The sequence below is a fragment of the Miniopterus schreibersii genome (assembly GCF_964146895.1).
Source record: "Miniopterus schreibersii genome assembly, chromosome: X".
NCBI lineage: Eukaryota > Metazoa > Chordata > Mammalia > Chiroptera > Miniopteridae > Miniopterus > Miniopterus schreibersii.
In genome coordinates, this window is record NC_138104.1 from 67,393,072 (window position 1) to 67,414,119 (window position 21,048).

General features: G+C 41.7%; 2 protein-coding genes across 4 annotated transcripts in view; one reads left to right on the top strand and one right to left on the bottom strand.

Moving 5' to 3' along the window:
• On the bottom strand, window positions 1-8,322 carry CETN2 (centrin 2; the record flags this gene model as incomplete). 2 transcript variants are annotated; one of them, XM_081125556.1, is made up of 5 exons in its annotated part: window positions 1-612; window positions 2,322-2,459; window positions 6,768-6,896; window positions 7,157-7,315; window positions 8,224-8,322. In XM_081125556.1, 5 exons carry the CDS (start codon window positions 8,320-8,322, stop codon window positions 523-525), a joined length of 615 nt encoding a protein of 204 aa, XP_080981682.1. In that variant the 3' UTR covers window positions 1-522. The 2 variants fall into 2 exon arrangements, with proteins under 2 accessions (XP_080981682.1, XP_080981683.1); XM_081125557.1 differs by lacking the exon at window positions 8,224-8,322 and adding an exon at window positions 7,421-7,957.
• The window catches only part of NSDHL (NAD(P) dependent 3-beta-hydroxysteroid dehydrogenase NSDHL), a 25,221-nt gene continuing 12,214 nt past the window's right edge, over window positions 8,042-21,048 (top strand). Inside the window, exons 1-4 of one of the 2 annotated variants that reach the window (XM_081125555.1) lie at window positions 8,472-8,597; window positions 12,165-12,295; window positions 15,878-15,992; window positions 19,551-19,709. In XM_081125555.1, coding sequence (XP_080981681.1) covers window positions 15,921-15,992; window positions 19,551-19,709 — 231 coding nt within the window. In that variant the 5' untranslated portion in view covers window positions 8,472-8,597; window positions 12,165-12,295; window positions 15,878-15,920. Of the gene's footprint in view, window positions 8,598-12,164; window positions 12,296-15,877; window positions 15,993-19,550; window positions 19,710-21,048 lie in introns of both variants that reach the window. The other variant, XM_081125554.1, reaches the window with a different exon arrangement.

Below are 21,048 nucleotides of genomic sequence, written 5' to 3' on the forward strand. Positions count from 1 at the left end.
TCAAAATAAGAAAGGCTTTATTTCAAGACAAAACAAATAGCAAAAACACATCCAAATGCAAGTGAGAGAGTTCACTGGATTTTTTTTAAAGAGAAAGCTGCACTCAGGTGTCAATTAAAACCAGAACCATTGAAGGGATGCCTGCTGCTTGTGGTGACACAGGTACGACACATGCATGTCTAAGAAGTCTTTCTGTGGTGGCATAAATGTGGGAATGCATGATGAGAGTGAAGCGATACAAGGCAGAATGGCAGATGGGTGAAAACTTTAGGACCCTTTTTCCTACTCTAGTGTGCTCTTGTTCTGCTTTGGAGAATTAAAGTAAGCAGCAGGTCACCTCACAAAGAACTTTATTGTCAAAGAACACTTGCAAAAGTCTAAAATAGATGTGAGGTTGTTACTAAAGTTATATAGGGAGGTTAGTGGGGAAAAACCTACTTATGTTTCAAAAACCAGGCTTCACACAATGGCAGGCACTAAATCTAGTTGTGTGTGCTTGTAGTAGAAAAGAAGAAAATAATCTCAATAAAGGCTGGTCTTTTTCATGATGCGCAGGAACTCTTGCTCATTGACTTCTCCGTCTCCATCTCTATCAGCTTCGTCAATCATTTCCTGCATGACAGTAAGGATGCAGGTTAGATTAATTCATAATGAAATTAAAATGTGACCAAGCAACAGGCTTTCATAATGCTCTGTGAATAGACAATTTTAGTCCACCCAATGCAAATATGCTTTTTATAATAGCTTGGTTCCTGAAAAGTTATCTGAGATCTAACTCATACTTTGTCACACATATCACCTAGAAGGGAGCTTGAAGGGGGATTCCTAAAGTCTAACATTGCAAGTAAAACTGTCCATGCGTGTATTTTTCTGGGAGCAGGGTTCATAGGTTTTTCACACTATCAAAAGAGAAATTAAGTATTCAGCAGAGGAACAAAAAAACACTAGTTTTCCTTCAAAGTGGTGCTTACATCAGACAAAATTTAACTCACAAAAGTCACCCAGGGCTCTCATATGCGTGGTACCAGGGATTGAGCCCACAATGGTGTACAGGATGACGCTCCAACCAACTGAGCAACTTGCCAGGGCAATAAAAGCCAATTTTAGTGATGACAAAATCTATAATTAAAACTTCAACTATTCTTAAATTTCTTCACACAAGTGTTATAAATGATATTACTAATAACATTTGTCTATCATTTATAATCACATAGTTCTTTCATAAGACAAACTTGTAATATGGTGGCGTACAAATAGGATACACTCTAACTATACCAAATCCAAACACATAGAAATTAACAGGTATACATTCAGATTTTTAAAAAATGCATTAGGAAAGAATACGACAGAAGAATCTAACTAGTCCTATGTATGAAAAATGGTCTAGCCTGTAAAACCTTAATAGGCTTGTAATATTTAATATTACAATTAGGTAATGGAACTTTTAAAAAGGTAACATTAGGATCATATAAATAGATGTACAATGTCTAAATTAGAAATAGTATGACATTGGGCAAATCACAAATGATAAACACTCTGAGCCTCAGTTTCCTCATTTACAAATGGAGATGATACCTACCCCACAAAATATTATTATAAAAGAACTCTATAAACTGAAAGGAATATACAAATATTAGTAATAATGGTTTTAATTAAAAAGTAGATCTACTATCTGATCACATCCAGATTACTGAAGTGTGAGCTTCATATTTTAAGAAAGGCATTCACTGTCAAGTGAAAATATGTGTAGAAAACTGAACTACAGAGAGAACTAGAAACCATGTTAAGTGTCAAATGGCTGAAAGAACTAAGAATGCTCTATCTACATCTAGGAGCTACTAGGCAGGTGGTAATTGCTTTCACATATTTAACCAGAAGTATAAATGGAGAAAAGATTTTGGTTTAACCAACCAAGAGAAAAAATGCTTTAACAATTGCAAGTTGCCCTAAAGAATCTCTCTACTATTATGAAGTACAGATTGGTAGTTACAAAAAAGTCATAGGGATGTAAAGTACAACACAGGAAATATAGTCAATAATATTGTAATAACTATGTATGATGCCAGGTGGGTACTGGAAATATTGGGGGAACACTTTGTAAAGTACATGATTGTCTAACCACTATGCTGTACGCCTGAAACTAATACAAAATAATATTGAATGTAAACTGTAATTAAAAATAAAACAAAATAAAAAAGAATCTCCCTACTTACGAAAGTATTAAGCTCCCAAAAGAGCTCATTATTACCCATAAAGAAAAAAAAAAAGTCACCCAGGGCTCCAAATAGGAATTCTGGGTTCCAGGCTGATGAATTACAAACCTGCAGCTCCTCATCAGTGAGGTTCTCGCCCAACTCCTTGGCTACGCGTTTGAGATTGTTAAACGATATTGTCCCAGTTTCATCATCATCGAAGAGCTTGAAAGCTTTCAGGATTTCTTCTTTGGTATCTTTCTCAGACTTAACAAGGAGAATATAAAACACATGAGTAGGAAAACTGCAGTTTCTCATGTCCTGTAGTTCCACTACTGCCTAACCCCTCTGCCCTGCCCTACATCATTGCATGGTCCTGGAGACAGCCTTCATGACATAGGTCCTAGAAGACCAAATATAATCCAGGGTAGAAAAGGAAGACAAATGAACCATCTAACACAGTAACTAAAAGAATTAGAATGAGAACAGCAAGAAAAGCTCCAAGGAAGTAGAAGGAAGGAAATAATAAAGATCAGAGCAGAAATTAATGACTTAGAGACTAAAAAAAAAATACAAAACAATCAATGAAACCAAGAGCTGGTTCTTTGAAAACATAAATAAGATTGATGCACCTTTAGCCAGACTCACTAAGAAACAAAGAGAAAGGACAAAAATAAATAAAATCAGAAATGAAAGAGGTGAAATAACAGCCGGCCCAACAGACATACAAAGGATTGTAAGAAAATACTATGAGCAACTAACTATATGCCAACAAACTGGACAACATGGGTGAAATGGACAAATTCCTAGAAGCACACAACCTTCCAAAGCTGAATCAAGAAGAGGCAGAAAACACAAATAGGCTGATAACAACTAATGAAATTGAAGCAGTAATAAAAAAAACTCCCAGGAAACAAAGTCCTGGACCAGATAGATTTACAGGCAAGTTTTACCAAACATTCAAATAAAAATGAACACCTATCTTCCTCAAACTATTCCAGAAAATTCAAGAGGAGGGAAAACTCCCAAACTCTTTTTATGAGGCCAGCATCATCCTAATCCCCAAACCAGATAAAGACACTACAAAGAAAGAAAATTATAGGCCAATATCCCTGATGAACATAGATGCTAAAATCCTCACTAAAATACTAGCAAACAGGATCCAGCAATACATTAAAAAGATCATACACCACGACCAAGTAGGATTTATTCCGGGGATGAAAGGTTGGTATAACATCCACAAATCAATACATGTGATACATCACATAAACAAAATGAAGGACAAAAATCCTATGATCATGTCAATAGATGCAGAAAAAGCATTAGACAAAATTCAGCATCCATTTTTGATAAAAACGCTCAGCAAAGTGGGAATACAGGGATCATACCTCAACATAATAAAGGCCATATATGACAAACCTACAGCCAACATCATGCTCAATGGGCAAAAACTAAAACCACTTCCATTAAAAACAGGAACAAGACAGGGATGTCCACTTTCACCACTCTTATTCAACATAGTAATGGAAGTCCTTGCCATAGCCATCAGACAGGAAGAAAACATAAAAGGTATCCAAATTGGAAAGGCAGAAGTAAAACTGTCATTATTTGCAGATGACATGATATTGTACTTAGAAAACCCTAAAGACTCCATCAAAGCACTACTAAATTTGATAAATGAATTTGGCAAGGTAACTGGATACAAAAATCAACATCTGGAAATCAATGGCATTCTTATACACCAACAATGAACTTTCAGAGAGAGAAACTAAAAAAGCAATACCATTTACCACTGCAACTAAAAAAAAATAAGATACCTAGGAATAAACTTAACCAATGATGTAAAAGACCTGTACTCAAAGAAATAGAGAAAGATATAAACAACTGGAAAAATATGCCATGCTCATGGATTGGAAGAATTAATACCATTAAAATGTCCATATTACCCAAAGCAATTTATAAATTCAATGCAATACCTATTAAAATACCAACAGCATATTTCACAGACCTAGAAGAAACATTTCGAAAATTTATATGGAACCAAAAAAGATCCCGAATAGCTGCAGCCATCTTGAGAAAAAAGGACAAAGTGGGAGGGATCACTTTACTGCACATCAAACTGTACTACAAAGCCATTGTAATCAAAACAGCCTGGTATTGGTACAACAACAGGCATATAGATCAATGGGACAGAACAGAGACCCCAGAAATAGATCCACGCCAAAATGGTCAATTAATATTTGACAAAGGAGGCAAGAGCATACAATGGAGTAAAGACAGTCTCTTCAATAAGTGGTGCTGGGAAAATTGGACAGATACTTGGAAAAAAATGAAACTAGACCACCAACTTTCACCATACACAAAAATAAACTCAAAATGGAAAAAAAGACTTAAATGTAAGTCACGAATCCATAAAAATCCTGGAAGAAAACATAGGCAGTAAAATCACAGGCATATCACATAGTGGAATTTTCACTGATACATCTCCTAGGGCAAGAGAAACAAAAGAAAAAATAAACATATGGGACTATATCAAACTAAAAAGCTTCTGCACAGCAAAAGAAAACAGCCTCAAAATACAAAGGAACCCCGCAGTCTGGGAAAACAAATTTGCCAAGGATGTATCTGATAAGGGGCTAATTTTCAAAGTGCACAAAGAACTCATACTACTCAGCAAAAGGAAGACAAGCAATCCAATTAAAAAATGGGCAAAGGATGTAAATAGACACTTCTCCAAAGAGGACATACGGATGGGCAAGAGACATATGAAAAATGCTCAACATTGCTAATCATCAGAGAGATGCAAATTAAAACCACAATGAGGTATCACTTCACACCTGTCAGAATGGCTGCCATCAACAAATCAACAAACTGACGGGTGCTGGCCAGGATATGGAGAAAGGGGACCCTAGTACACTGCTGGTGGGAATGCAGACTGGGGCAGCCACTATGGAAAACAGAATGGAGGTTCCTCAAAAAATTAAAAATGCAACAGCCTTTTGACCCAGTGATCCCACTTCTAGGAATATACCCTAAGAATCCTGAAACACTAATCAAAAAGAATATATGCACACCTATGTTAATAGCAGCACAATTTACAATAGCTAAGATCTGGAAACAGCCCAAGTGCTCATCAGTAGATATTGGATAAAAAAGCTGTGGGACATTTACACCATGGAATACTACCCAGCTGTAATGAAGAAGGACCTTGTACCCTTTTGGACAGTATGGATGGACCTGGAAAATATTATGCTAAGCAAAATAAGCCAGGCAGAGAAAGACAAACATCACATGATCTCACTTATATGTGGAATTGAAAGAACTTAATAAACTGATGGACAGAATAGATTCAATGACATAGAAGCATGGATCAGACTGACGAATCTCAGAGGGATGGAGGAGGGTGGGGGGGGAAAAGAGGGAGAGATTAACCAAAGAATTCATACCCATATATGCACAACCCAAGGACAGGGACAATGGTGTGGAGAGGGACTGGGGATGGGGGTTGGAAGGGGTGGAATGCGTCACTGGGGAGAAAAAGGGTTATCTGTAATAATTTAAACAAAAAATAAACACACACACACACAGAAAAAGAAAAAGAAGACAAAGTCAATGACATTATTACAAACCCCAGAGGTTAAAATGGAACTTGATAAAGTACTGCACTTAAAACATTATTTCTGTACAAACCAATGAAAAACTGGACTTGTTTTTAAAATATAGGAGGAGCAGGGGGTAGTTAAAATTAGGGGAAATATAAAATAAGCTGGTATTAGCCCATGAAGAAAAATATAGTATGATTAGATGATTTCAAAGCAACAGAATTATTAGAGTAGGAATAGATCTGAGCCCTGGAAAATTCACCTGAGATACTAATGGAGTTACTTTTCCACAGACAAGTAGAGCATAGATGAGCCACACTAAGAAGGAGCTGGGAGCCCAAAGAAAGAGCAATGGCCCAATGGGAACATACTTCCTGGGTAGGATGACATTCAGGGGAGTGAGGGGGTGGGATGACATATTATAGTCTCTCTTGACTTTTTGGACCCTTTAAAAGAGTGACACCTGAGAGATTAGAGAATGGGTGAATTAAACCTTGGAAGTGCTGAAAGGCCAAACACCCAGTGATGTGAAAAGCACAGCTGCTGAGCAATGGACCCTCAGGCTAAGGCTGCCCTGAATAACAATTGGGGAAAGAAGAATTTGGGTACAGGGATTTCATCTTGTCAAAACATGAGACACTGTAATATCCTGTAATATTGTTGGTGTTTATAGGTTTTAGTGCTTATGGTTATCACATTGACATACCAGTTAAAGAAAGATAATAGCAAAAAAGTGACAGCAGTAGTACCTTTACTACTTTACAGAGGGTAAAATGATTTTTTCTGTGACTTTGTGGCCTTGAAGAAAGCCAAGTAAAACTTAAGCATCATAATTCCCAGTCATAAATACTATCGTTTATTAGCTGAACTCACCCAGTTTGTATTAACTTTTCTTCTGTGAAACATTTTCATATCTAGATTCAAACTTGTCCATTATGGGTAAGAAATATGCTGACTATCTTAGCTAACTTACCATTTTCTGAGTCATCACAGTCAAAAAGTCATTGAAATTCATTTTTCCTGTCCCTTCCTTATCAATTTCATTTATCATTTTCTTAATCTCTTCTTTCTTGGGTTCAAAGCCCAGTGCCCTCATTGCCACCTACAATGAAAACAGGAAAATCTCAATATGCACATCTAAATATAGCAAGAGCAAAAATGACAGTGTTGAGAGCATTAAGCCAGCATGGGTACTCATTTTATTTAATAACACTTGGGGTAAGTAAAGATAGGAAAATAGTACAGTGCATTCTTCCCTTGTTACTTTTTTCAGGGAGAAGAGGACAAAAGGGGTAGAGTGGTGACAGGGAAAGAAGACAAAGAGGAAGAGGAAAGGCAGAGCAGGGAGTGTACAGGGCTTGCCTTAAGTTCCTTAACATCAATAGTCCCAGTTGCATCAGTATCGAAGAGATCAAAAGCTTGCCGGATTTCCTGTATCTGCTCTGCAGTAAGCTCTGGCTTAGGACTCATCCTTTTTCGCTGGGCAGTTGATGCCATGCTTGCCTTCTTAAAGTTAGAGGCCTTTAGATGTTTTACAAACACATAAGCACAATATTATGTAATGTAGTCCATATTTTACATAAAATAAAGACAATAATATATGTTTTTAAAGTACTTTATACCAACCAGTCCCAAAGCTTTGCTTAACTAGAGAGATAATAGGGTTTACTCGGGAGAACAATGAATCTTTCCATACACCTCTATCCCTCCCATTTTTTTACTATTGTTTCTAGAAGCAAGGAAATTTCTTGTTCTTTTGGAACATCCCTTATTGAAAATCACACCGAAAGAGAGCGAGCTAGCTAAGGTCCAGAGTGTGGATAACTGTACAGATAACAAGCTCTCCATGAATTGGGGGATCCTAATTCTAGAAATGTCCTTACAACGCCCACTCGCGGTATTCTGCTTCCAAGTACTCTTTCTGATTACTTCTAGATTTGGACAAATATTAATAAGATGTCTATTCTGTCGATATCGAATAATAAAACTCAATCCACTGGGCACATCTGTATGTGCCTTCCCCAAGAAGGTCAAAGCGTCTCCCGAATGGCCCTATATTTAAATTTTAAAATGCACGTTAACAAATATCATAAACCTCCCCAAACACCGTGTGGAAACTTTGGTACAGAGAGACAGCCGGGAGGCCAGGGTCTGAAAGGGGTAGGGCCTTAGGGGAATCCGGGTCTTCTTTGCCCTGGAACAGGTCGCCGATTGGCGGGTGGGGACGGGCTGTGGGTTAAGGGGAGCCAGTGGCGAATCACAGGCCTAGCAGGGGGGCCGGCGTCTCTTCCTTGCCCTTCGGAGGAAGAAATCGGAGGAAGGAGGGGCGTGCCAAAGCCCAGAACGGCGCTGGAAAGACAGAGGGGCGACCTAAACCTGGAAAGGGCTCAGCTTCTGGGCAACAGCGCGACAAGAGAGCTGGCACTCACCATCACCGACCAACGCCTCTCCTCGTTGTTACGGCAACCAAAGTACACACTAACTCGGCGCCGTTCCCGTCGCGCCACGCGCGCAGCCCTGGTCCCCATTGGTGACCCGCCCGCCGCCGCCGCTTGCCATTGGTGCAGAGCTGGAAAGGGTGGGACTAATCCGACAAAGGCCTTGCCCAAGGCTGGGAGCGGCGCGCTATTGGCATAGCCCAGACCTGATTGGGCAGAATCGCGCCGCGAGCTTAGATTGGCTGAGCCGGCACGAAGCCAAGTCAGACGAGGTCTTAAAGGAACCTCTGCCAATCCTCAACTCACGCGGGCTGCCAGAATAGGGTGTGGGCACTGAAACTGGAGAGAGGGACGTCTGCGGACGGGTAAGGGTCGCGAACTCTCCCTTGGAGGCTTCCTTGTGTTGGCGACTGGGCAGGAAGGCAAGGGGCTGGGTGGGGCGGTCCGCTCGGGGCTTTCTAGTCTGGCCTAAGACTGCGTTAGGGTCAGAGGGCCGCAAACGGGTTAGAGAACCTTACTTGTTGGAGTGCAGACTACTCACGGGGAAACTGAGACCCAAAGAAGGGAAGGGACATGCCGAGCATTGTCGCACAGGTTCGGACTTCTGGGACTTAGAAGCCGAATCCAGCTGAGGCTTTCTTTGAAGGTGTCCCTTTGAGAGCATCCCCCCACCCACCCACCCAGACCAGGTTCCAAGAGAGAATCACTCGAGTTCTTCTCTGGCTAAAAGCAGCCCAGGAAGGTGGCTGGCGGCCTGGGAACGGACTTTGAAGGGAGACATGAGTGAGCATGAGAGGGATAGGTCATCACAATACACTCTTTTTGACACCCAAACACTCAAAGGCGGATAGGGAGGAGCATTCCAGGCCAATACACTCTCATGAGTAAAGTCGCAGAGTTTTGGAAGTGTGAGGCATGCCTGAAGAAGTATAAGGGGACATATGCAAGTGTTTGGGCCGAAACGGAGCTGCAGCATTGGAGCTGGAAGTCCAGGGTCCGCCCTCCTCAACCAGCCCGGTGTCGAGAGCTCTACATGGCTCTCGGCCCTTACCTGCTTCCCCTCTGGACATTGGGAAAGTATTTAGGGAGGCAGGGCACAGAGCATAAGTTTCTCAGACTGAGAAAGTTCTGAGGTTTATTAGCATTCCTTAAATGAAAGTGTTCAGGGATCTTCTGCCCTTTGTCCTCTTCCCCTTTGAGCATGAACCAGGCCCAGGCCTTTCGGTGATATATGATTTTTTTTATGTCACCTCCACATTAATCAGCCTCTAAGTTCACCCCCTTAATGCCATTCTTTTCTTCTCTTCCACTCTGCTGCTCCACTCCCAATGTGGGCCTTCAGCAGCAGCCTCCCAACTAGTCCAAGCTCAAGTTCTTACCTTGGTCTGCAAGGCCTGGCATGACATGCCCCTTCCTCTCCCCCGCCCCTCAAGCCCTAGGACACTGTCTTCTTTGCTGGGCCCCAAAAGCACAGGCATACTCCTACCTTAGAACTTTTGCTAAAGCTGTCCCTTCTGCCTGCTTAGTCCACTTCTTTCCCCCCTCCTGGTCTTTGCTTCACTGTTACCTTCTCAGTGAGCCCACCCTAAGCACCCTATTTAGCACTGCAGCCCCAGCACACCCAAGCCCTGCACCTTGCTCTACTTTTTCCCTATAGTGCTTATTACCTTCTAACCTACCGTATATTTTACTTATTTATCTTGTTCTTTATTGCCCATCCAGCAGAAGGTTAGCTTTTTGAGGGCAGGAATCTTTGTTTTGTTCGCTGCTGGCACACCAGTACCTGAAACAGTGAGGGGAACATATTAGGTGCTCAATAAATCTTGTTTGAAAATCTGGTAAGTAATCCCCGTTTCCTACTTCTTACCTATTTAGTCCACTCTGTTCTACCAGGTTAATCTTCCCAGTGAACAGCTCTGGCAGGTCACCTCCATGCTTTTAAACCTTCAGTGGTTTCCATGAGTACAGAGTGATATCCAGACTCAGCCTCCTGTCCAGTTTTGCCCCTGCTAGTCTCTCTTTACTTTGTGTCCCTCCACACCCTACTTCCTAGTCACTCTGTACATGGCAGCTTGGCAGAGTAGAAGGAACAACTGCAATTTCTGCCTTGACTATGTACCAGCTCTATGACTTTCGGCAAGTTGCTTCACCTCTCTGACCCTCAGTTTCTCATCTGTTGAATGAGACCAGTACTGTCTCCCTAACTGGATGCTTTTTGGATCTTATTAGTATAATATACTCATGTAAAAGGGCCTGCCATTTAGCCGGTTTTCAGGCAATATTCTTTTCTCTGATTTCTCTTGTCATTCTACCCACCTGGGTTGCCAGGAGCCTTAGACTTGGCTAAATCCCTTCTCTACACTGCAGCCAGAGTGATCTTTCTAATCTTAACATGTACCCCTGCTTACAACTTCCAGGGGCTACCCCATCTCCTCCTCGGATAACTCCTTAGTTTGATAAACAGCCCTTGCATGCTCTGAACTTTGCTCCCAATCTTTTTATTATTATTTTTTTATAACCCTCACCCAAGGATATGTTTTTAATTGATTTTTTTTTTAGAGAGAGAGGGAGGGAGAGAGAGAGAGAAAAACATCAATATCAGAGAGAAACATCGATCTGTTTCCTCCCATATACCCCCTAACTAGGGATTGAACTCGCAGCCTAGTTATGTGTCCTGACTGGGAATCAAACCTTCAACCTTTTTGGTGTACAGGACAATGCTCCAACCAACTGAACCACCCAGCCAGGACTTTGCTCCCATTATTGCTTCATACTCCCTGTGATACAACTTGTGTCATAGTTGCTAGACATGCTGGCTCTATGCCATCACTTCGTCATTCTCAACCTCGACCATGTCTCTTAGGACACCCACCCTGTCTGTTTGACTCACTTCTCTGGAGCCTTGAGAGCTCAGCTCGGGTTGCCTTCTGGGCCAGGCTCCCTGCTCTGGATTTATCCTCAGCAGAGCTCAAAGGCACTTCTGCAGTGCTCTCCTAGGTCAGTCTCTCACACTAGAGAGAGAGGGAGGGAGCTCACACTAGGTGGTAGGCTCCTTGTCTTATGCAGTGGCCAGCATGTGGTGTCTTATCAGTGAGGAAATGTAGGAACGAGTGAGCTGACACACCTCAGTGCCCTTTTACACGCTGCAGCTCCCTTTTCCCCCTGGGGTTTGTTTGGGCCAAACAGCAGCTCCAACGTCAGCAGGAGAGATTGCTGCTGTACAGATGAGGTCTCTTAGACTAGCCACAGCAGCGCAGCTCAACCCAGACTCCATTCCAGGCTCTTTGCTGGCCCTCCAGGGCCTCATACCCTAGTGGGCCAAAACAAATGTAAGGGAAAAAGTATAAACCAGTGTGCAAAATGATAAAATGGGAGCAGACACAGGTGCTAAGGAAGCAGCTAACCTTTCTTGGGGGGGGGGGGAAGGGGTTTCACGGAGGTGACAGTTGAGCTAGGCCTTGAAGGATAAGGAGGAACTCACCACGGAGCAGAAAGGGAACAGAATACACTAAAGCTCACGGGCATGCTCATGGGTTTCTCAGTAGCCACCACAAATTCAAAGCCAGGGCCTTTCTGTGTTCTAAAAGTAAACAGGCAGCCCGGCCGGGCGTGGCTCAGCGGTTGAGCGTCGACCTAGGATCCAAGCGATCAGGGTTTGATTCCCAGTCACGGCACATGCCCGGGTTGTGGGCTTGATCAATGACTCTCATCATTGATGTTTCTATCTCTCTCTCCCCCTCTCCTTTTCTCTCTCTGAAATCAATAAAGATATATTTTAAAATAAATAAATAAAAGTAAACAGGCAAGCAGAGAGACAAATGACTGACAGAAACATACAGATACCGCAGGTCTGTGAAAGGACAAGTAGGGAACACTCATCTTTCTCTATCTGGTTTGAAATGGACAAGACTATCCCTTCCTTTTCTCTCTAGGACTCGATAGTGTGGAACTTTCCCCAACAGAAAGGAGGAAATCGGGTTCACTAGCTCCCCTCTTCATTGAATCCTGTCAGCAGCCCTACTCCTCTTGCCCAGACATTGAGTGAGGCACTTGGGTTTCACCAGTAGGTTGCTCTCTTTTCCTAGATTTTTTTCAGCCTAAGACTTTGTCCCAATGTATATAAGAGGACATAAATACTGGTTTTTAATGAATTCAGAGACGTACCATTTTAAAGGAGAAAGACTTTGGGCTTCTGATTTATGAACATTAACAATCACAGCTCCTAGAATGTTGCTCTTCGGGGTCTTATTTTCCCATTCAGAGCTGTTCTTCTGAGTGAATGTGGTAAAATAGAACTGAAAATTTACCCTCTTAACCAGTTTCAAGTGTACAGTCAGTGGTATTAAGTAGATTCACATTGTTGTGCAACCAAAACCACCATCCATCTCCAGAACTCTTTTCATATTGTAGAACTGAAACTCTATACATACTAAGCAGTCACTCCCCAATTCCCTCCTCCCCCAGCCCCTGGTACCCACCACTCTACTTTCTGTATCTATGAATGTGACTACTCTAGGGACCTCATAGAAGTAGAATCATACTGTATTTGTACTTCTGTGTCTGGTTTGTTCACTTAACATGATGTCCCCGAGAGGTTCTCATTTCACTTAACATAATGTCCTCGTTCATGTTGTGGCATGAGTCAGAATTTCTCCTTTTTTGAATTTTTGTTTTATTGTGGAAAGAACACTGAACATGAGATCTAACCCCTTAACAAATATATAAATGTACAATTTGATATTGCTGGCTATAGGGACCTCTAGAGCTTATTTATCTTGCTTAACTGAGACTTTCTGCCCATTGATTAGCAACTCCCCATTTCCTCCTGGTAACCAGCATTCCACTCTTTGGTTCTATGAATTTGACTATTTTAGATACCTCATATAAGTAAAATCCTCCAATACTTGTCTTTCTGTGACTGGCATATTCACTTTGCATTATGTCCTCCAAGTTCGCCCATGCTGTCGCATACTGTAGAATTACCTTCGTTCTTAGGTTGCATAGTATGCTATCATGTGTATACCACATTTTCTTCACCTACTTATCTGTCAATGATGTTTAGGTTGTTTCCATCTTGGCTATTGTGAATAATGCTGCAGTAAGCATAGGAGTGCTCATATGTCTTCAAGATTCTGGTTTCAATTCTTTTGGGTATGTACACAGAGGTGGAATTGCTGGATAATATGAAAATTCCATTTTTAATTTTTTGAGGAACCTCCATACTGTTTCCCATAGCAGCTGCACAATTTTACATTCCCACCAGTAGTGCACGAGGGTTCCAATGTTTTCACATTCTCATCAATGCATGTTATTTTCTGTTTGGGTGGGGGGTGGGGTTGATAATAGCCATCCCAATGGGTGCAAGGTAGTATCTCATGGTGGTTTTGATTGGCATTTCCTTAATGACTATATGTTCATTGGCCATCTGTAAAGTCTGTTGTTTTTTTCCAGAGAAACATCTGTTCAATCAGAACTATTGATGTTCATTTTAACCTAAGCATTTTATCAAGTGGGAGATTTAGGTTGGGTGGGTATCCAGTGGGATCCGACACATTCCCCGGGATAGTCTTGGGTACCCCAGCCCCTAGACACAACTAAAGTATCACCGAAATTCTTACCTAGCTCATAGTGTTTACAAACTTTAAAATAATTTGTATATAATTTGATACAACATAGATTTGATTTTGTTTTTGTTTTCACAAGAGGCTGGTTTGCTGAGGATTTCATGAGCCTTGCTTGAATGGTGTGGATCCATGAGGGCAGGACAGGTTTCTTCTTTCCCCTCCCAGATCCTCCTCTAGAGATGAAGGGGAGACAGGCTTTAAGCCTTCTTGCTTTTCTAGTAGGGCAGGTGGGCTATAGATTTGGCAACTGTGCTATTTAAATGTCGGGACTGTGAAGAATACTTGTGTGGATTTCCTGGGGCTGCTGCAGCAAATGACCACATATGGAGGGGGGAGGCTTAAAACAACAGACATTTCTTTCCTCCCAGTGCTGGAGTCTTGAAATCAAGGAGTGAGCAGGGCCCCCTCTTGAGGCTCTAGGAGAGGGTTCTTCTTGCCTCTTCCAGCTTCTGGTGGCCCCAAGCATTCCTTGGCTTTGACTACATCACTGCAAATGCCATCTGTTAGGTCATTTCCTTGTGCTTCCCCAAGTCTCTGGGGTAACTGAGTGAGAAGCCAGTAGTGGGTATTTGTGAGTGTAGCACCAACAGAAAAATGACAGATCTGTTTGCCCCCATGAAGATCTTGTGTCTTAGTTGAGTGCCTGTGTGTATGTGGTAGAAAGCAGGAGGGGGTCTGCAAGGGCGTGTACACACTCTACTCATGGGTCCAGTGGATATGTGAGTGCCCACTTTGTGCCAGGCACTGTGCTTCATGCTGAGATACCACAGTGAGCAAGACAGAACTCCTAGCACATTCTGGTAGGCCTTGGTGCAAGTGCCCAAATGCTCATTAACCAGCTGATACATGTTGAGCCAAATGAGTCAAAGACACATCTGTTTAGGGTGGACAAATGACAGGGCCCCCTGCCAACACAAAGAGGATTATGGGATAAAGAGGGATGGGATAGGCATAGAACTACAGATCAACTTACACATTCTGAAAAGGTCTATAAAAAGTGAAGTTTTGAAATATATTTTCCTGATAACTTTCAGAAATATATTTTCCCAAACTGGCCCCATCAGACATTGAGGATCCTAGCATCTGTTTCAAGGCCATTTTAGCTACCCACCAAATCAGTTCTTACAGGGACACATGACCGTGACCCTGTGTGTGTTACTCGAGGTGTGGAATTGGATGAGAGCAATTATGGTTTTTGAGGCCCCAGTGCTGGCTGCCTGCCTGCCAGCTACCTCCTCACCAAAGAGTGTTCTCTGAATCTAGCCTTCTGTGAGCAGTTAGACTGTTTTCCTTGTCATGGATTTCACTGTCTCCAGATGTTTGGGGATCCATGATAAACTCTTCTGTTTAGTATCACTGTGGGACTTTATCAGCTGATATGCTTTACTACATCTCCCTAGATTTCTGATGGCCCCAAACACTCAGTTCTTCTACGCATAGTCGGGGTGGCTTTAATTTCACCAAGAAGGAAAGGTCCATCTCCTGTTACATTCTTCCTCCTCCCAGCATCCCAGGCCCTGGCATCTTGGCCATGAGCACCTAGTCCATTTTGATGGGAAAACTGAGCTGCAGCAAAAAGACATGACTTGATTACAGTTTGTGATAAGGCCAGGACTGGACCCCAGGGCTCCCCAGGTCTGTGCATTTTTCCACTGTGCTGCCCCAGTCTAATGAATCAACACAAGAGAAATAGAGAGTAACTGAAGCACATGAGTGCCATGGGAAAAGCTGCAATGCCAACGATGTTTTTGTTGTAAACTGATGAATGAGGTTATTTAACTGGCCTCCCATTCTGCCTCTAGTCCAAGTATACCATGAGTTGTGGGCCCAGCTATGGCCTTCTCTAAGAAAGTGGCCTATATCACAGGAATGGTAGCTGAGGGCTCCAGCCAACAGCTACACTTAAAGTTCAGCTCTTTGTGAAAACTTGACAGGGGCATAGCATCCACACAAAATACTGAAAGCTAAAACATGTTTTGGTTCATGCAAAGTAAATGTCTGTCTCTAAATATGTCTTTAAGAAAAGAAGGGTTGATCGCAAACAGGACCATATTTGGAGCTGAAATGGAACAAGCAGTTGGCGAGCCAATGAGAGACCAGGTCACAGGGACATATTTCACAGAAGACATTCCAAAAGTGAGTACTGATACAAAAAAGGTTAGCCAAAACCAGATAAGGGGAAATTAGAGCACATACGTACCAGCAAGCCAATGATAGTTAGTTGTGGGTTAAACATTATATTTGGTACATTTATTAAATCAATTAATGTTGAATATTGTTTTTCTGTATAAGATATTTATCTTTATTTAAGGTATCAGTTACTGCTGTGTAAGAATATCAGAACATAGTGGTTTAAAACAACACCCATTTCTTTGTTCACGATTCTGTAGTTTGGGCTGGGCCCGGCTGGGGGGTCTGTGGCTAGTCTTCCCTGGGCTCACTCCCAAAGCTCCAATCATGGGGACCCCGTGGAGTGTATGTTCCAGGTGGCCTCACATGCCTGGCAGGAACTGCTGGCTGTCAGCTAAGTGCCTCATTTCGCCTTCACATTTTGCCTTCAGCAGGCTATACTGGGCTTCTGGTCGAAAAGGCAGAAGCCTTCCCCAGGGGCAACCGGGGCAGTGGCAAGGGCTCCCAGAGATTTTTCGATTCACTTTTAATAAATGCTAATGCTTCAGAAATGTAATTGTGCCAAGGTAAAACGTGTTTACATCAAATGTTAATAAAGGAGAATCCCCAGGAGAGTCCTGTGGGCCACCACATCACCCTGGTTTGGGTGTAGAGCTCAGAGTAAAGCCTTCTCTGTGCCCCTATAATTGAAGGTTAATCTGAGATTCTAGTGTTCAGACAAACCAACTGAGCCACGTGCCAGCTGGAGTTCTTTATTTGTATAAATTAGGTTTTTTCTGATACTCAGCAACCAAAAAAAATACCTAGATTCCAACGTTGTATCAAAGGTTGTTCCTTCTCATTGATTAACATTATAGTAAGTAAAAGTTATACATTTAAACTACTAAAATCAAAAGAACACTTTAGTCTTAACTTATTTATATGTTCTATGTGAGACATCTCTGAAAAAAAGGAAAAAAGGCTGGAAGAAACCCAGTGGCCTAGACATTCTCATATCTCAATATCATACTGCAATTAAAATAGGTTGTCTAGATGGATTTCTGTCCTATTCTTAAAACTCTCTTTGGAACAAGAGTTTTGTTTTTGAAATACACATTGGAAATCCTTAAATCACTTTTGTGATCCAGAACAAGATAACATAACTTTAGGATAGGAATATCTTTTGAAATGTGAAAGAAATTTACACTAAAGTAGTTGGGAGCAGTAGACAGATAGATATAGATATGTAGATGGGTAGATAGATAAAGTAAAAATTGGTCACTTTTTTAGATTTTTTTCCAATTATAATATTCTATTGGTTTCGTATATACAGCATGGTTATTGGATGTATATACAACTTGTGGGGTGTTAACCCAGTAAGTACCCGCCTGGCACCATGCACAGTTATTGCAGTGTTGTTGACTCTGTTCCCTATGCTGTACCCAGCCTTATCTGTAATAGCCAAGATATGGAAGCAAACTAAGTGGCCATCAATAGACGGATGGGTAAAGAAGATGTGGTACATACAGGGGTTGGCAAAAGTAGGTTTATGGTTGTAATGCAATTAAGTAATATAATAATTAATAAATAATAATATAAGAATAAACTATTTACCATACTCACAACTGTAAAGCTACTTTTGCCCACCCCTGTATGTAAAATTGGTCACTTCTTGATTTGCCTTATTACATTTAGTCTGTCTTTCTGTAAATTTAAAAGATATATACCTGAATTTGCGTATGTTTTTCAAAAATGTTTGAGGATATATATCACAGTGAATCAGAAAAAAAACCTCTCTAAGATGTTGATTTTATAACTCCCCTCAGTAACCCATTCTTGAGTTTTGTTACCTGTTTCCAGTCTGGAGTTTCATTCTTGCTTCTAATACATATTTCTTGTCTGTTGTGCTCACTTCCCCTGCATCATCTTTCATGGCCATGAAAAGTGGCTGTTTCACATGATCTCTAACTGCATAGCACTGTAAATGTGATTAAAGACATTGGTGCCTCTTTAGGCCCAGGAGTCTACAGAAACTAAGAAAAATCAGGTGGGAAGCAGGAAGGCTCGGAGTTATTTGAAAAGAAACTGAACTTGCCTATAAAACTAACTTGGGAGGAGGGGATGAGAAGGGATTACCAAACATGGGACTGAATGGGATTTGTGTACTTCATTTGCCTATGCCCTGGGTATATCTTAGAAATTTCAGTCAAGATGCAAATTTTTGAGCATGATATGATTACATGTATATTGGAGTAATCAAAACAGTGTAGACCAGATGGGTTGAAAATATCATTTGGTGGGAGTGGCATAGTGAGACCTGGACAAGTGATATTAAAGCTCCAGAACCATCTGCAGATGCCTGGTGGACTCCAGTAAAATGTCATTCCAGATGGAACACCAGGGCAGGAGTGTATCTGTAGAAGGGGCCCTGGCACCCCTTGAGTCTCCTGCATATCTCAATTGTATAGGTATGTAAGGAATAAGTAGGGGAGTTTGTTTGTTTGCTTGCTTGTTTTTAATCAGGAACAGAATTTCTTTAAGATATTTAGTTTCTAACCCCCAACTTTGATTTACTATACATGAGCTTCATAAATATGGGGGTTTGACATCTCAAGGAAGTCCAGATATGGTTTTAGAAAGACCCAAGGGAAGAAGGATATCACAGGTCCTTCTTTGGGGACACTTGTAGTCAGCGTAATCAGCATGCAACAGCCAGTTTTGCATTGACTCCCTGGAGTGAGAATATTTAAGTGCTTGCACATGGTGCTCTGTTTTTCCATTATTTTCCAGAGCTGGACATTAGTCAAGAAAGTGCACCTGTTGCAGAAGCTGAGCTGTAAAGACTAGAGAGGTCTTCCAGAGTCATTGACCTCAGAGCTCAGAAGGGAAAGCAAAGCCCCGGGCCTGGCTAACAGCTCACCCATCCTCACTGCAGCCCCACCAGCAGATGCCATCAGACTGTAACAGTCTTGGATGTACTGAGGAGAGAAGGGGTTAGATGATGAGTGCAACACCGCCCAGCTCAGCCCTGTCCGGTCGGGGAGAAAAAGGGCCTGACTTTCTCCTTAAGTGTGGGGACTGGGCTTTCCTCTTTCTGTTGCTTTAAATGCACCCTGTAGCTGAGTGGGAATCTGTTTTGTTTTTGCTTGTTTGTTCTGCCATATAAGTGCCCAGGGATCAGCTATCAGAAGCAAGAAGATACCACTTTTGTTTTATTTCCCAGTTTTGATCATAAGTAGAACTTAAACTACTTAAGAAAGTTCTTAAGTAGTTTAAGTTCTTTCAGAGATACCTCCTTTTCCTTTCACTGCACACACAGCAGATATTGGGTCATCCAGTACAGCCAAAGTCTTTCTCAGTCTCATTTGCTCTCTCTCTTCCCTCCTTACTGATCCCAGGAGATGAGGTTGCCACTGGGGATAGAATACCAGAATTGTATAAAACTTCCAACATGGCTCAAGAAGGGTTTCAAACAAACAAAGATGGACCTGCCATCACAGTGGCTCATGACTTGTGACTTCAGGCTCTTTATAGGTTCCAGTTCTCATTACACCGGTGTCCCCTGCCATCCCTCTGTTTCTGCAGGCCAAGAAGTGCACAGTGATTGGAGGCTCTGGGTTCCTGGGACAGCACATGGTGGAGCAGTTGCTGGCAAGAGGCTACACCGTCAATGTATTTGATATGCGGCAGGGTTTCGACAACCCCCAGGTGCAGTTCTTTCTGGGCGACCTCTGTAGCCAGCAGGTAATGGGCCACCCAGCCTTACTGACCTCTCATAGACCCCCAAATGGAAACCAGTGGACTTCCCCTGCTCAGATGCCAGCCAAATTTGTTGATTCAAAAAAATATTTATTTTGAAAAATATTTAAGTTATAGGAAATAATTTAACACACCCACATTTTTACTATTCAGAATGAATAACTGTCATTTCCATCACTATACTCCACTCTGCCATGGTAGTGCAAAAGCAGCCTGGCCAATACATAAATGAATGGGCATGACTGTGTGCCAATTCAACTTTATTTACAAACAGAGTTGCCCATGGACTGTAATGTACCAGCTGCTACTCCAGAGTATGTACCCAAAAGTACAGTTGCGGGGGTTTTTAATTTTTTTATTCAGATATAATTCACATTCCATAAATTTCACACTTTTAAAGTTCACAATTCAGTGGCTGTTAGTATATTTACAAACTGGTACAGCCATCACCACTATCTAATTCCAGAACATTTTCATCTCCCCAAAAGAAAAGCCCAGGCCCATTAGCAGTTGATTCCCCTTTCCTCTCCTGCTCTCCCAGCCACTCCTTTCCTGTCTGTGGATGTGCCTATTCTGGACATTTCATACAAGCATAATCATACAGTGTTTGTCCTTTTATGACTAGCTTCTTTCACTGAACATAATGTTTTCAAGCTTTACACACGTCATAAGAGTATTAATATTTCAGATTTTATTAGATGTTGCCAAATTGCTCGACAAAGCTGCTATGTCAATTTTTTGTCCCCACCAGCAGTGTGATAGTATCCCCATTGCTCCGCATCCTTGCCAGCACTTGGTATAGTTAGACTTTTTGGTGTTGCTGTTCGACAATGCTTAGAATCACATGTCCTCCCTGTTTGGGAATGAAAATGAGATCATCACTGAATGCTGACATCAGTTGGTAGAAGGTTGCTGGGGAGGAAGCTATTCACACAGTCTCAAATGATCACCCCACAGATTAGTTTTTAATTGCAGAAAGGGAAAGTTACCTTTTGATGGCCAGAATCTGGCAGCCATCACCTTAACCAAGTGATCGAAGTCAGCATGCCAAAAGTATTAGGGCTGAATCTAATCATGAGGAAACAGACTAATCCAAATTGAGGGACACACTAAAATAACTGACTTGAAAAGTGGCAGTGTTCCAAAAGACAGAAAAAAAAAAAAAATAGTGAGATTGTTCCAGATTCAAAAAGATGGAAGAGGTACAAGGACGAAATACAATGTGTGATCGATCCATGATTGGATCTTAGGTGCAAATATGAAAACGGCTATAAGGGACATTATTGGGACCACTGGGGAAATTTGGATAGACTAATTATTGGAT